This window comes from Mercenaria mercenaria, chromosome 18 (genome assembly GCF_021730395.1).
Source record: "Mercenaria mercenaria strain notata chromosome 18, MADL_Memer_1, whole genome shotgun sequence".
Classification (NCBI taxonomy): Eukaryota; Metazoa; Mollusca; class Bivalvia; order Venerida; family Veneridae; genus Mercenaria; species Mercenaria mercenaria.
The window spans coordinates 45534389-45546828 of NC_069378.1; the positions used below are offsets into that span (position 1 = coordinate 45534389).

The following is a 12440-nucleotide window of genomic DNA, read 5'->3' on the forward strand; positions in this document are numbered from 1 at the left end:
CAAATCAAATGTATTGCTTTCAAATATTTAAAGAATAATCAAAATGAGATATATACATGAACTCCTGAATTTCAATGATAACTCATAGGGTCATTTAGCGTAAATCAGAAGATTAGGTCTAATGTTGATTATAAAAAGTTTGCAATAGGCATTTAGTAATTCCTTCTACAATAGAATCAATGACCTGAAATGCTTCTAGGTCATATCTTTTTTCATTATAAATAAACACAATGACTCAAAACAAATAAAGGAACAACAACAAACTTTATAAAATACTTTGGCAAATACATATATACTGTAGCTATATAACAATTTAAAAACAGATTCCCGATATATTAAAACATCATAAATAAAAATGCCTTATATGTATAAACAAACTTTATATCTTCCGAATCATGAAAACAATTCTGTAAGATGCTTAACACATAAATATCTGTCACAGTCTACGTTGGGATCAGATTTTGCTTATTATGAGCAAATCCGGAGGATATGTAAAATTAATTAAGATGAAATTGTAACATGTATAAATAAAACACGAAAGATATATTATTGTATCCTATTAGCTCGAGTATTTACACATTTATACAGAGCAACCCTTAAGTTGAATGCTGAAGCTTACAAACTGATAATAAAGTTAAAATATAACACTGATCATATGCAATTAAAATACTTGTAATGATTAGTAAAACTAAGTTATTTCTATTGGTTCGTTCGTTCTGTTTTGCTTTGTTTTGCTCGTAGTTGTTGTTTTGAAGAGTAAGAGAAACATAAAAATAAATTATTTCTAATATAAATATAATTATAAATCAGTAGATTTCAATAATATCAGGCAGTTTGAGATTTTTGTCACATTAGTTTCTTCTTTCTACTCTAAGCATAAAGCCTCCCACTTGTAATACTGCTCCACCTGTATAATGATTTGGGTCGTCCGAATCTAGATCTGTGTCTTTTGGAGGAAGAATATCAAAATGCTGCACTAATGTTACAATGTATGTAAACAATCGCGACATGGCAAAATCACTTCCAACACAGTATCTCTTCCCAACTCCAAGTGGTATAAGTCTGCAACAAATAATTTCAAAATAACTACAGAATTACATTGATTTATCGCTAAAAAGGTACAAAAGCACAAATGAAATCATTTTCATCAACATGTGCAAATGTTTTCCAACCTCAATTTGTTAAAGGAAACCCGCTCTGTGGATACAAAGTATTTAACTACCCTGCTAAGTTCCTCAAGAAATATCATGTTTTTAAGGTATAAATGGTTTAAAGTGTCTTTTTCTGGTTTTCTGGATTATATTTGTTTAAAGATTACCGATTCCACCCAAACTGATAATATCAGCTAAAAAGCTTGGTTTGACTAGAGATTACCTTTTTCGCAGAGGTCCCTCCTCTGGCAATAAATTACCCGTACTATCGAGGAATCGTTCTGGATTAAAATTCCATGCATTTGTCCATGCTGATTCATCATGATGACCAGACCATATATTTCCCCAGACCATTGTGTCACGTGGTATAGTAAATCCTTCAAACTCTACATCTTTTGTTGAACTAACAAGATAATGTTTAGAGTTTTAGTTTAATTACGTCATATGATGCTAACTGATGATTCAAAATAAAGTATGACATTTAAGAAGTCTGTAAAATATGTCAAGATATTTTCAACTTTGAATTTTGAAAATTTAAATATTTATTCGAAATTACCTAGCAACATGTTCAATTAAAATATAATTATATGATTAAGCGTTAGAATATAACATATTCACAAAACTTGTCACAGTAATCGCTAAATATCCAATCCTTCCTACAAAACATACATGGCTACATATGGTATATATATTACAATTGACTTGATAAAAAACATGAAATCTATTCCTTTGATGTGTTTGTGTGCGCTTTTATAAACAAACTAGACAGATTATCAACAACAACAAAAAAAAAACGCTTTTGGTGACGCGGTCGAAAAGAATGGTAAACGTAAACGAAATTCATTATACAGTGTAAGACACCTTGGAACAATTGTTACTTAGGAAGTAAGCTTTATGGCTGACCAATCTATCCAAATTGATAGTAAAGATATTCGTTTTAATTACATAACTGGATTAAGTATCTCACCAGTAATGGCTAACAATCGGTACAAGTGTAGAGTATCTTTGGGTTTCAAGAACGACTGCATAACAGTATGGCATTCTTTTCACATCAGCCCAAGTACAGAACTTTCCATTGCTTAAAACTGCATTGATTTCTTCTACCATCTTATCCAAGCAGCTTCGATTGTTTAACAAGTATAATATTGTCGCTAAAATCGTGTTCGATGTGGAGACGAAGCCTACATTGAAATATTAGTAAAACCGTGAATAAGATTCAGGTAATAGAAAGAGTAAGGAATTATAATTCTTTGTTTTATTCCAAGGAATGGTCTGAAAATACAGACCGTAAATATAAATAATATTAGAAGAAATATTAAATGGTGGGACTACCTGCTTCAGTCATGCCGGGAAAATTTACCATTTGACCATTTCAAACAAAATCTGTAATAAGTCTTAATTGCCTTAATTTTTAGTAAAAACTGGTTGGTATAACACTATAAATAGGTAGAGGTATATGATAAAAAATAATCAAAATGCAAGTTCGCATTCGGCTCTGGCAAAGTCCTTGTGGGATCCATACCTGACGCAAGGCCACCAAGGTACCGTTATAATAAATTTATCATTCAAAGGAAGAATCAATTAAATTGAAACATAATTGAAATGAAATTGCAATTGAAATATTCATATATATAGAGGTTGTTTTAAAACTATGAATCTATCATCGTCGACTGTATTTTCTGGTGTAGTTAACAACTTTTAATATGTTTTCTTAATTGCTATTCAATGTTTTGTAGGAAAGTTGTGTTAAATAAGAACAGTCTGATTTATTTCAAACGTAAGTATTATAGTTTTATACAAACTACCTGTCATAATGAAATGTCTATTTTTCAGAGCAAATATTTCTAGTCAAAGGTTGTGTCTTGCATTTTACTGACCTAGATTGTATTTACTTTTGTGTAAAAACCTCAGAAATTCAAGCATAAAGTAAATACAGGCTGATATGTGCCTTAAAGTCCGTGTCGAGGGATTTACATTTGTAAACATTTTAAGACATTGTTTGTATCATGACAAGCTACGTTGCAACATGATCTGGAATTAAACGTGCTCATATCAATATCTGAGTGCAGCTTCCGGAAAGTAGTAGCAGTCTTCCTTACTCAGCTACTATGATAACATACTTATATTTCTATCTATAGTCATTTCGTTTAACCGAGCTAGGGATACGCCGGTCACGTTAGTGGCAAGAAAAACTTATCGCCGATTTTAGAATTACCAAACGCTCCACGTAAGCTGCAAGTTAAAAGGAACCGATTTCTAATTTGTTATGATATACTATTGTGACCTGTACCAAGTAAGTAAGCATTTTTCGGCGACGCCGTCTAAATTCGTTTTCGTTACCTATGCCACGTGACTTCAATTTGCAAATCAAACTACTTGATAACGCATTATAGACAATTTATCAAAATGGAAGATTTATGCAACACTCTGCCTGATTGGACGAGAGTGTCAATTTCTTTCACTCTGTTGATTGTGCTACGCTGAGTGAAATGTAGACAAAGCGTTTATCCTAAACGACGCTGCTCACAGTTTTAAAGCTAACTTTGGTTCAGTATATTTAGCAAGAATATTGATATATCTCAAAATGATAAGTAAGTTTAATAAATATGATAAAAACCTGTTCAAATACCAACATATATCAAATTAAAGAAAGAGCTGAATACGGTCTGCGTATCACATGAATAAGGGTGTGATAATAGGAGTCTTTTATGTAGAGAAGTGCTTTTTAAAAGATTTTCCTTGTTACAATTGCCGTCTGTATATGAAAAGGTTTCTTGCTTTTGTGACTTATTCAGATTGCATATTAAAATGAGTACTAGTTTGCTTTGATATATTTGTTATAAATTATTTAACTGATTTATTATATATGAATATTTTTCTTTAGTATGGTATGCAAATATTGAACTCAGTTGAAATCTGTTTTATTATATATATTATATGCTATATAATGACTGAATCTCATTACACTGAAATGAAGGTACGCTGCATACAGTTTATCTATGTGATATGACTACGGTCAAACTTTGCTTATGAAACAGATATATTGAAATAATTACAATTGTATGTTTTGCTCGACCTTCACTTTTTTATAGGTGTGACGTCATTGTCCAAAGATTCATGAATAGCGAATATGCATTTGTTAAAGCGGGATCAGTTGGCCTATTTTAGAAATAAATAAAAATAATAAATAAAAAAATCCTTTAATTGATTTTTTTCTCATGTATTCTAATTAATCTTGATTTGTAGATCTTTATTAGGCCCGCGGCCAACTTTTTTCAGCTGGGACATTTAACCCCTTTTAGGGGCTGCTAGAGCTAAAACTAGAAATGCCTTTATACAGCGTCTCATGAACAGCTTGGTGGATCTTTGTCATAGTTGGTCTGGAGCATCATTATAAGGTCCTCTTCCAAATTTATTTATATAGGAACTTGGGCCCTATTAGGGACTACTACAGCTAAAAGTAGATATGCCTTTCTTCACATTAACCACTAAAATGTAATGGATTTTTATCAAACTCGATGTGTAACAATATCGTAAGGTCTCCTGCTATTTTGTTACAAATGGCGATAGGGACCAATTTAGCTAAAAATATAAACACGTTTAATGACATCTTCTCATGAACCGCTTCATGAATCTTCATCAAACTACTGCTGTAATTATTCGTCTAAGGATAAACGAAACAAAATTGCAACCCTACGAAACCTTTGCGAAAAATTAAAAGAGAACCATTTAAATTGTTAAAGTGCGGTGTTTAGTTTTGCAATTTGAAAAAAATGTTAGATGAAAGATGAATGTTAGATGAAAAATTCATAAACTTCTTTCCTTATTACAATTCGCCGACTATCATTTTTAAAGATATTTCTTGTTTCTTGTGGTATGTTTCTAACATTATGGGTATTAACCACAAATTTTTGAAATATTAATCCGAAATTGTATCGAACAAATATATGATTTACCGCTCCTGCAAGACCGACGCAAAGAGGTGACAGCCGAACAGACCCAAGCAATACCGGGAAGCCAAACAAATGTTTACCCTGCTGATAATGGCGAAACGGCGTATGCTGCAAATGTTAAACGGCCTTATCAGGTTTATTACTGTTAACATTTGAGATTTCTTAACATTATATTAAATAAAAGAGGCTGCATATAACATAGTACAATTGTAATGTGAAATTCAGCATACTGTCATTACCACAACCCCATCTTTAAACTCTTCAATGCGGGCCTGTTTGTTAACGCTGCTAACCTAGAATCACTTGCCCTTGTACAAATATAAATATATTAAATATAATACCATATGAAAAACATTGTAATGATGTTACTTATCATTAAACCCCCTAAGAACCTTAAAGGCTATCGCTTGTATAAAGGAAATTATAAAACAAAAACTACCCCCTCCGATTGTGTCTAAGATAAGTGCTCTAATCATATCATCTGTCAGCCAACAAGATACATCTTTCTGTGTCTCCCGCTCTTGTATACTTAAACACGTGTCAACAAGTCCTCAGTTAATTCCGCCTTTGTAAGTTTCCTGAAAAAAAAAGATAAACATGTAAAATTATCTTGTTAATGATTCGCACTTACTCCCAGTTTTCTGTTTTCTCCCTTATGTGTAATTAAGCAAGAACTGAATGAATAACTATCTCAATTCTCTTACATAAGTTTCTTGATAATAAATCTGTTCATTAAATCACAAATTAACTGTTTCAGGAGAAATTAATTTACTAAATTGAGGGTGAGTTTAAATTTATTTCCTCGTAAAATGTTAATATATATTCGTTCTCTCATTTAATTAAATGTTTGATAGCTGCTATTGTATTACCGCTTATCGCAACCATTATGTTATCTGACTTATTGTATTACATAATGCAGGCAATGTTGATAAAATACTTATACAATTGAGTTCCATATACTTGACACCTTGTATCATTCTGTACGTACTAGAAAGAAATCATCTGGATACATTTTTCTAAACTTGGCCTATTCTTATTTTGTTCATTTACATTAATTTTGAAATTACTAATACAAACTATTCCATCTTTTTAATATACGGTTCTTTCAAAATGAATTTGTTTTGTCTGAAATTGATTCTGTTATGCACACTTAAAGGTCAGTGAAGCACTTTAAAATCTAGTTTGTGACAGCAAAGACATGACGCAGGAATTAAGAAAGAAACAACAGGGACAGTCAATTTCAAAGTAGATACGGCTTGTATTTGACATGTAAATACGAACAGGCAGAAAACAAATTCCGTGTTATACTGCTGATCCTGTGTTGCCGGACTACATTCTTCAACAAATATTCAGATACAGTTCTATAAAAGACGCACACTACACCCATTCATTTCAAACTTAAGATCGATAATCTTTGAATGTTTATACCAGCAAACAAAATAGTCGAGATATATGATAAAAGGGACATTATAACAGTGGCTTGGTCTGACCTGTTGTATTCGGCTCTCTTTGATTTTATCAGGCCTGGCACAATCCTCTCGAGCCAAAACCTTCATCCGAGACCATGCTTCTATTATAATAACGTTATTATATATAATGAAAATGTGCACATAGAGAAAATTAAGACCGCGAAACAAATAATTTGATAAATATAGGGACACAGAGTGGCACCGCCTATGTAACAGTCAATGGTAAACAAAGGGAAGATTAAACCATTTAATTGTGTGCCAAACCTAACTGTGAATCTAAACAATATTTCAAAGTTACAGAATACTGTAAATAAATATTTTTTTCAAGCCAGGTAAGTCCCTAACACACATATATGCAAGAATTATAACATGTAAATATTTTGTAACACGACGACTGTTCATGTAAATGTATGTATATAGAAATGACAACCTCGAGATCCTTATTCGCAGCTAGAGAAACACCATTAAGGACAGGGACAAAATAACTGTAGTTTGAAAAATTGATTACTGTACAAACGGTGTTCTAATTTATTTAGTTAAGAATTTTTTATACAGTTTACTAATAGGTAGAGGTACAATAATGACAATCTGCAATTTCCTTGCGATAGCTACGCTCTCTAAGAAATTTCGGCGTCTTTCGGCAAGTACAGAACATTATTTTTCATAGAAACCGGAGACTGACGATATAGAAGAAAGTCCTTGCGATTACGTGCTTCCCCATCTTATTTTGCCGCCATTCTTCGGCACATGAACTTCCGAAACAACGGTAAACTGCAAATTTTCATACGAAAACAGCACTACGTAATTGAACGAAAATTACCGAACCTCATCAAGAAACATACTTACACGATAATCAGTCAGGAACCTTTGCAGCAGAATATCCCTTTTTTTCTTGACTATAGCATACAAACTACCCGGTTCACCAGGAAAATGTCTAAGAAATGGTAAATTTTTCAACAAGCTCTCTACTCTTGGACTTAATAGTTTATTAGACCAGAACACAAAGTCACTTATAATTTTCTCATCACAGTCTTTACGTTCGCCTGCAATCTGAAAATCAAAAGAAATAAATTTGAACCTTAGCCCATAATTATTCTTGGAGAAGAGAAAGGTCCTCAAAAGCTTTAAGTGCCCGTTGTCAAAAAGTTATTGAACGTGACATTTTGTCAACTAGTCAAACTAATGTATCGAAATTAATACATCAAATGAGTTCCTCTTTAAATTATATCTATAATGAACAAAATCTACATTCTTAATGGGTCTTTACTAATAATGCATACTAAATTTCAATTAGTTTGTCTTTACTATTATCTAAAATTGAATTCCAATGGTTTTCTTTACTTATATTTCATACAGAATTTCAATAATTTTGTCTTTACTAATACATTGTATATCATACTGAATTTCAAATTATTTGTCTTCACTTATATTTCATTCATATATATTTCTTGCTGAACTTCAATGATTTTAACTTTACTAATATTTCATACGGTATTTCATAGTAATATTTCATATTGAATTTTGATAATTTTGTTACATACTAGTTGCATGTGAATTTTTACATAATCCCCTTCAGTAAACAAATAAACTGTACATAAATGTGCCTAAAATAATGCCCTGAGGACTTGTGAGGAGCAAATGCTCCATTCATATGTCATTAAATGACAGATTATATGTCCTGTGTCTCAAAGCCCCAAAACCAAATCAACTTCTAAAATAATCACATACAAGCATTGTCATGATTCCCGCAATTGTGCTTTCAATGGTCTTTCTAGGACAAAAATCTTTTCCAGTTTGATCTTTGAAACCATCAACCAGTTGTTGTAGCTCTGACTGCAGTTGCTCAGTAGACATGGAGGGCTGTAAGCCTTTGTGCATGACCTCTTTTAACCTAAACGTTCTTTCCGTGTATGGACCCAACAGAATATCAGCATGGCCATAAACCAGATATGTCCCGAAGAACCCTACGAAATAAAAAGTAAATGGTTTGTCTGAAATAATATTCGTATAACCTTTGACTTGTGACCACACACGAAGATGAATTTGTAACGAGAGTCGGACGAATCGAACCAAAACAAATCATATAATTAGCTCCAGATGTTGATTTTCGACATCAAACCCAAAGTAGGAAGTACACGCGTCTACCTCAAACTGTAGTATCTAACTGTGACCCTAGTTAGAGTCCACACATGCAAGAGAACGAATAAACAACTACAAGGTCATTTCAACACTCCATCTTGCATTCATATAGTTAAGTAGTTTGCAAATAATCTACGTGTAAACTTTTGCTTTTATCAAAATCGCACAACAAGCGTGAGACATCAATTTCGTAGAATGAGTTTACCAAATTATGCGAATGTAGTCAATCTAGTAAAAAGTCACAGTTAAACAAATACTAACGATGCTTACGAAAATAAAGTACTAAATCGCGTTACCTTTTGCCTTGTCATTAAGACATTCTTCAAATCCGTCTGTATCGAAGGCTTTCCTCATTACATCCGAGGTGTTCAGTATCACAACATGCCTCTTTAGCAAACGTATATGAACAACAGGTCCATATTTCACAAACAATTTATGAAGACTCCTATGAACGCCGTCTGTGTCTAAATCCTGAAAAGAAAACATGCATTAGTACCTATCCAATTAAAACGTTTTAAATAAATAATAAAATCTGTAAAAAGATCCCTTGGAAGCAAGGAGAATACTAGGAGACTCGGTAGAACAATTACCTACATTATATTTCGAAGATCATTTTTAAATCTACAAAGAAAAAACTGTTTAAATAGAAGCACAGTACAATTAGCTAAATTATATTACGAAGATTCGTTTAATTCTATAAACAGAAAAGACAAATGTACCTTTCCATTAAAAATGATTTAAACAAAAGCATCAACCATAAGCTAAATATATATTTCGAATATTCGTTTAATCATAAAAAGAAAAAATGCACCCGTACCTATCCACCTAAATTTTTTAAACAGAAATAGTTTAGAACAATTAGCTAAACTGTATTGAAGATCCATTTAATGTTGTTATTAACATACAACGTCGTGCTCTGTGTTGTTAATCAACTGACTTGTATTGCACATTTTTTCGAGGACTTGCCTATACGTGAAAATATTTAGATCAAACATTAAGGTTAAGTGTAATTTCCTTCCTCGAAAGTCAAATTGAGTCAAATCTGTCCGAAATCTGTACTAGTATGCATTTTACAATGATTATCATACTGATCGAACATTAAGTATGTACTCTTAATTTGTTTTGTTGTTTATTGATGTGTACATAGTTAAAATTGTTTTACTTCATGGTATGTAGTGTTGTAATCAAAAACGCTCGCATTTTACGTAAGTAAAAACTATGTATCAAGATTATTGAATGTCTTTATATATTACTGGAAAGAGGTATCGGGATTGGTGCCATTTTAATAACGTTCTTATAAACTCGATTCCAATAAAATATATGAAATCTTAAAAGCTTTCACATACAGAAATTCCATTTCGATAAGTTCACGTTCAATCTTAACTTGCGGCAATTAATGGATTATAATCGAAAAATAATATGATATGTGTCCTTTGTAATCAGTCGTCTCAATAACTAACAAAATTAAATATATATTTATGTACATGTATATGCCAACAGAAATCTTTAAAAACTGTTTATCTCAAACGTGATACTAATAATGAATGCTTAGTGGTAGTTGTATAAATAGTCTGCTAGAAAAAGATGTGAAAAAGAGCGCAAAATTAAATATTTACATTCAAATGTCTTCGGGTAACGTACGATTTTACTCTAAAGTTTCCAAGGTAAATTATACATTTCCGCAAAAAAAAGTAAAATAAACTCGCAAAGCTAAATATTTACCTTCAAGTGTCTTCGGATAACGTACGAATTTTCATTAAACTTTCCAAGATAAACGATACATTTTCGCCAAAGTAATTTGTGCAATTAACAAACCCCCGAATAAAATATACACTGTAATTACCATAAAGTTTCTCCAAGAGAAAAAAATAAATTTATTTCAGAATTCCCCCGATTATCTACAAATCTAACAATACCCATTAAAAGTTATTGTAAATTTTCCAAAATAAAATGAATACCTTAAAATTACCCTATACAGACGTCGCTTCTGGTCCAGGTGGCAAATTCGGCGCTGGATTGCTGGAAAATCTCCTCCAGACATAAGCTAAAAACGCTAGGGCTATTCCCGTCAGTGCTAGTTCAGAGAACATCCTGTTTTTAATCTCACTGTTCCAGACAATCGTCAATACTGAATATTATTAAAGTTTGATTTAACGTCTTCTTGCTTCACAATTATTTCACAGCTGAAGTTTTTTCCATTTGTCTTGTTGATGTGCAATGCTGGTGAATTAGTTTCAAGTCACCTCTTTCTGGAATTGAATTCATCCGTAATTACCTTCTAGATGTAATATGCGGTTGTGACATTTTCAGTATTAAAGTAAAAATAATAATTTAGTACATATGAACAATACATCAGCCTACGCAAGTCTGTACGCCTCCTGATTCATACCAAATTTCGAAATTTCAGAAGGATTTTATTTTCTAATTGAAGGAAAGATAACGTAATTTGTTGAGATAAATTCTAGGTATACATATACAAAACGATTGTTTCCTATGAAATATCTTAGCCGAGCCGCTTTTTGTCCACGTCAATTTCTTGATTCTGTGATATATTGATATCCTGAATGTATTATAACAATCCACTCATACATAAGCCAAATTTGAACTTTACAAAAAAGGTGTCACAAATGGCTTAAATACCGTGAAATGCCAACCAGAATCGATTTTTGATGATGGATTTATGAAATATCCAGATATTTTGTAAATTCAAAAACGTTCCTATTAACGCATTCAGAGTTCGTTGGTATATAGTATTATATTAAATGAGAAGTCAATGAAAACCCTTGCATCAAATGGTCAGTACTGACGAAAAGATTTGATAATAAAACATTGACAAAATGCAGCAAATACATACACAACATTAACCAAGATGCCAATAGTCTTTATATTTGCGAAGATTGACTTCACTTTAGCTCTTGATCGATTTCAAGACCATCCAAATTGTACGCTAGGTGCCAATATTTCTTTACTTATTACTTTAACGTACAATTTTAGCCCCGGTAATAGACATACGATTTCTCCGTTTTCACATAATGGCTTTTAGCACTTTTTTGGAAGAGAAACATAACAAAACGAACTATGTGAAAGGAAAATGGTTCATTCTCTGTTATATATTTATAGTACATATGTCGTTCTGCAATACTGTCGGAATAGCATATAAATTTATCAAGAGTCCAAAAATAACTCCATTAGCTGCGATATATATCTATCAAGACGCAGTTTAATATTTTAAATGATCCAAAACGCCGCAGAGTAAAATTTAGCTGTTTGTATCATACAGCACTGCCGCAAAACTTTTGAAGGCAGACTTTATTTCAACTTGTATCAGTTTATTACACACAATGATATAGATCATCATGGTAAGTTTCCGCTTCCATAAAAATATACAATATATTTGGCTCTTCAAAAAAAAATTAAAAACATAGAATGTCATAAAATTATCGTAAAGTTTTTACTTTGCGGGTTTTTGATATATACTGTTTATTTAAAAGTCTTAAAAGTTCACCAGGAATTTTGCTGTTTATCCTTACAAGTTATTCAACAGGGTATTAAATGGAGATAAATAATTATAATACGGCAAATGATCGCCTCTGTTTCTCCCTTTCCTAAAATCTTTGACAGATTTAGACAGCTCTAGCCATATAGATGGTACATAAACAATGACTAACGTAAGGACGATTAGCTTGGAATAGCCTTACCTCTTACCATATCATTTCAATGCAGAATTT

The 12440-nt window shown here is 32.0% G+C and overlaps 2 protein-coding genes across 4 annotated transcripts in view; both read right to left on the minus strand.

Annotated features, from left to right (window-relative positions):
* Positions 1–245: 245 nt before the first annotated feature.
* Positions 246–12440, minus strand: part of LOC123539205 (uncharacterized) — a 32991-nt gene continuing 20796 nt past the window's right edge. For all 3 annotated transcript variants that reach the window (XM_053530760.1, XM_045323729.2, XM_045323728.2), the window contains exons 2-9: positions 10682–10961; positions 9009–9183; positions 8302–8537; positions 7420–7623; positions 5544–5682; positions 2119–2332; positions 1375–1554; positions 246–1062 (exon numbers count right to left, since the gene is read on the minus strand). In XM_053530760.1, coding sequence (XP_053386735.1) covers positions 5656–5682; positions 7420–7623; positions 8302–8537; positions 9009–9183; positions 10682–10753 — 714 coding nt within the window. In that variant the 5' untranslated portion in view covers positions 10754–10961 and the 3' untranslated portion in view covers positions 246–1062; positions 1375–1554; positions 2119–2332; positions 5544–5655. The remainder of the gene's footprint in view (positions 1063–1374; positions 1555–2118; positions 2333–5543; positions 5683–7419; positions 7624–8301; positions 8538–9008; positions 9184–10681; positions 10962–12440) is intronic.
* Positions 852–2258, minus strand: LOC128546031 (cytochrome P450 2U1-like). Its single transcript, XM_053529814.1, has 3 exons — positions 2119–2258; positions 1375–1554; positions 852–1062 (listed from the first exon to the last, which is right to left on the minus strand). The coding sequence occupies exons 1-3, from the start codon at positions 2256–2258 to the stop codon at positions 852–854; spliced, it is 531 nt and encodes a 176-aa protein (XP_053385789.1).

What these genes read in the sequence shown, in the direction of transcription:
- LOC128546031 (XM_053529814.1), bottom strand. Translation starts at nt 2,258, where the DNA reads ATGGTAGAAGAAATCAATGCAGTTTTAAGCAATGGAAAGTTCTGTACT. An exon ending in CCGATTGTTAGCCATTACTG is followed by an intron (nt 1,555 to 2,118) that starts GTGAGATACTTA and finishes TTATCTTGTTAG; the next exon opens with TTCAACAAAAGATGTAGAGT. An exon ending in GAGGGACCTCTGCGAAAAAG is followed by an intron (nt 1,063 to 1,374) that starts GTAATCTCTAGT and finishes TATTTGTTGCAG; the next exon opens with ACTTATACCACTTGGAGTTG.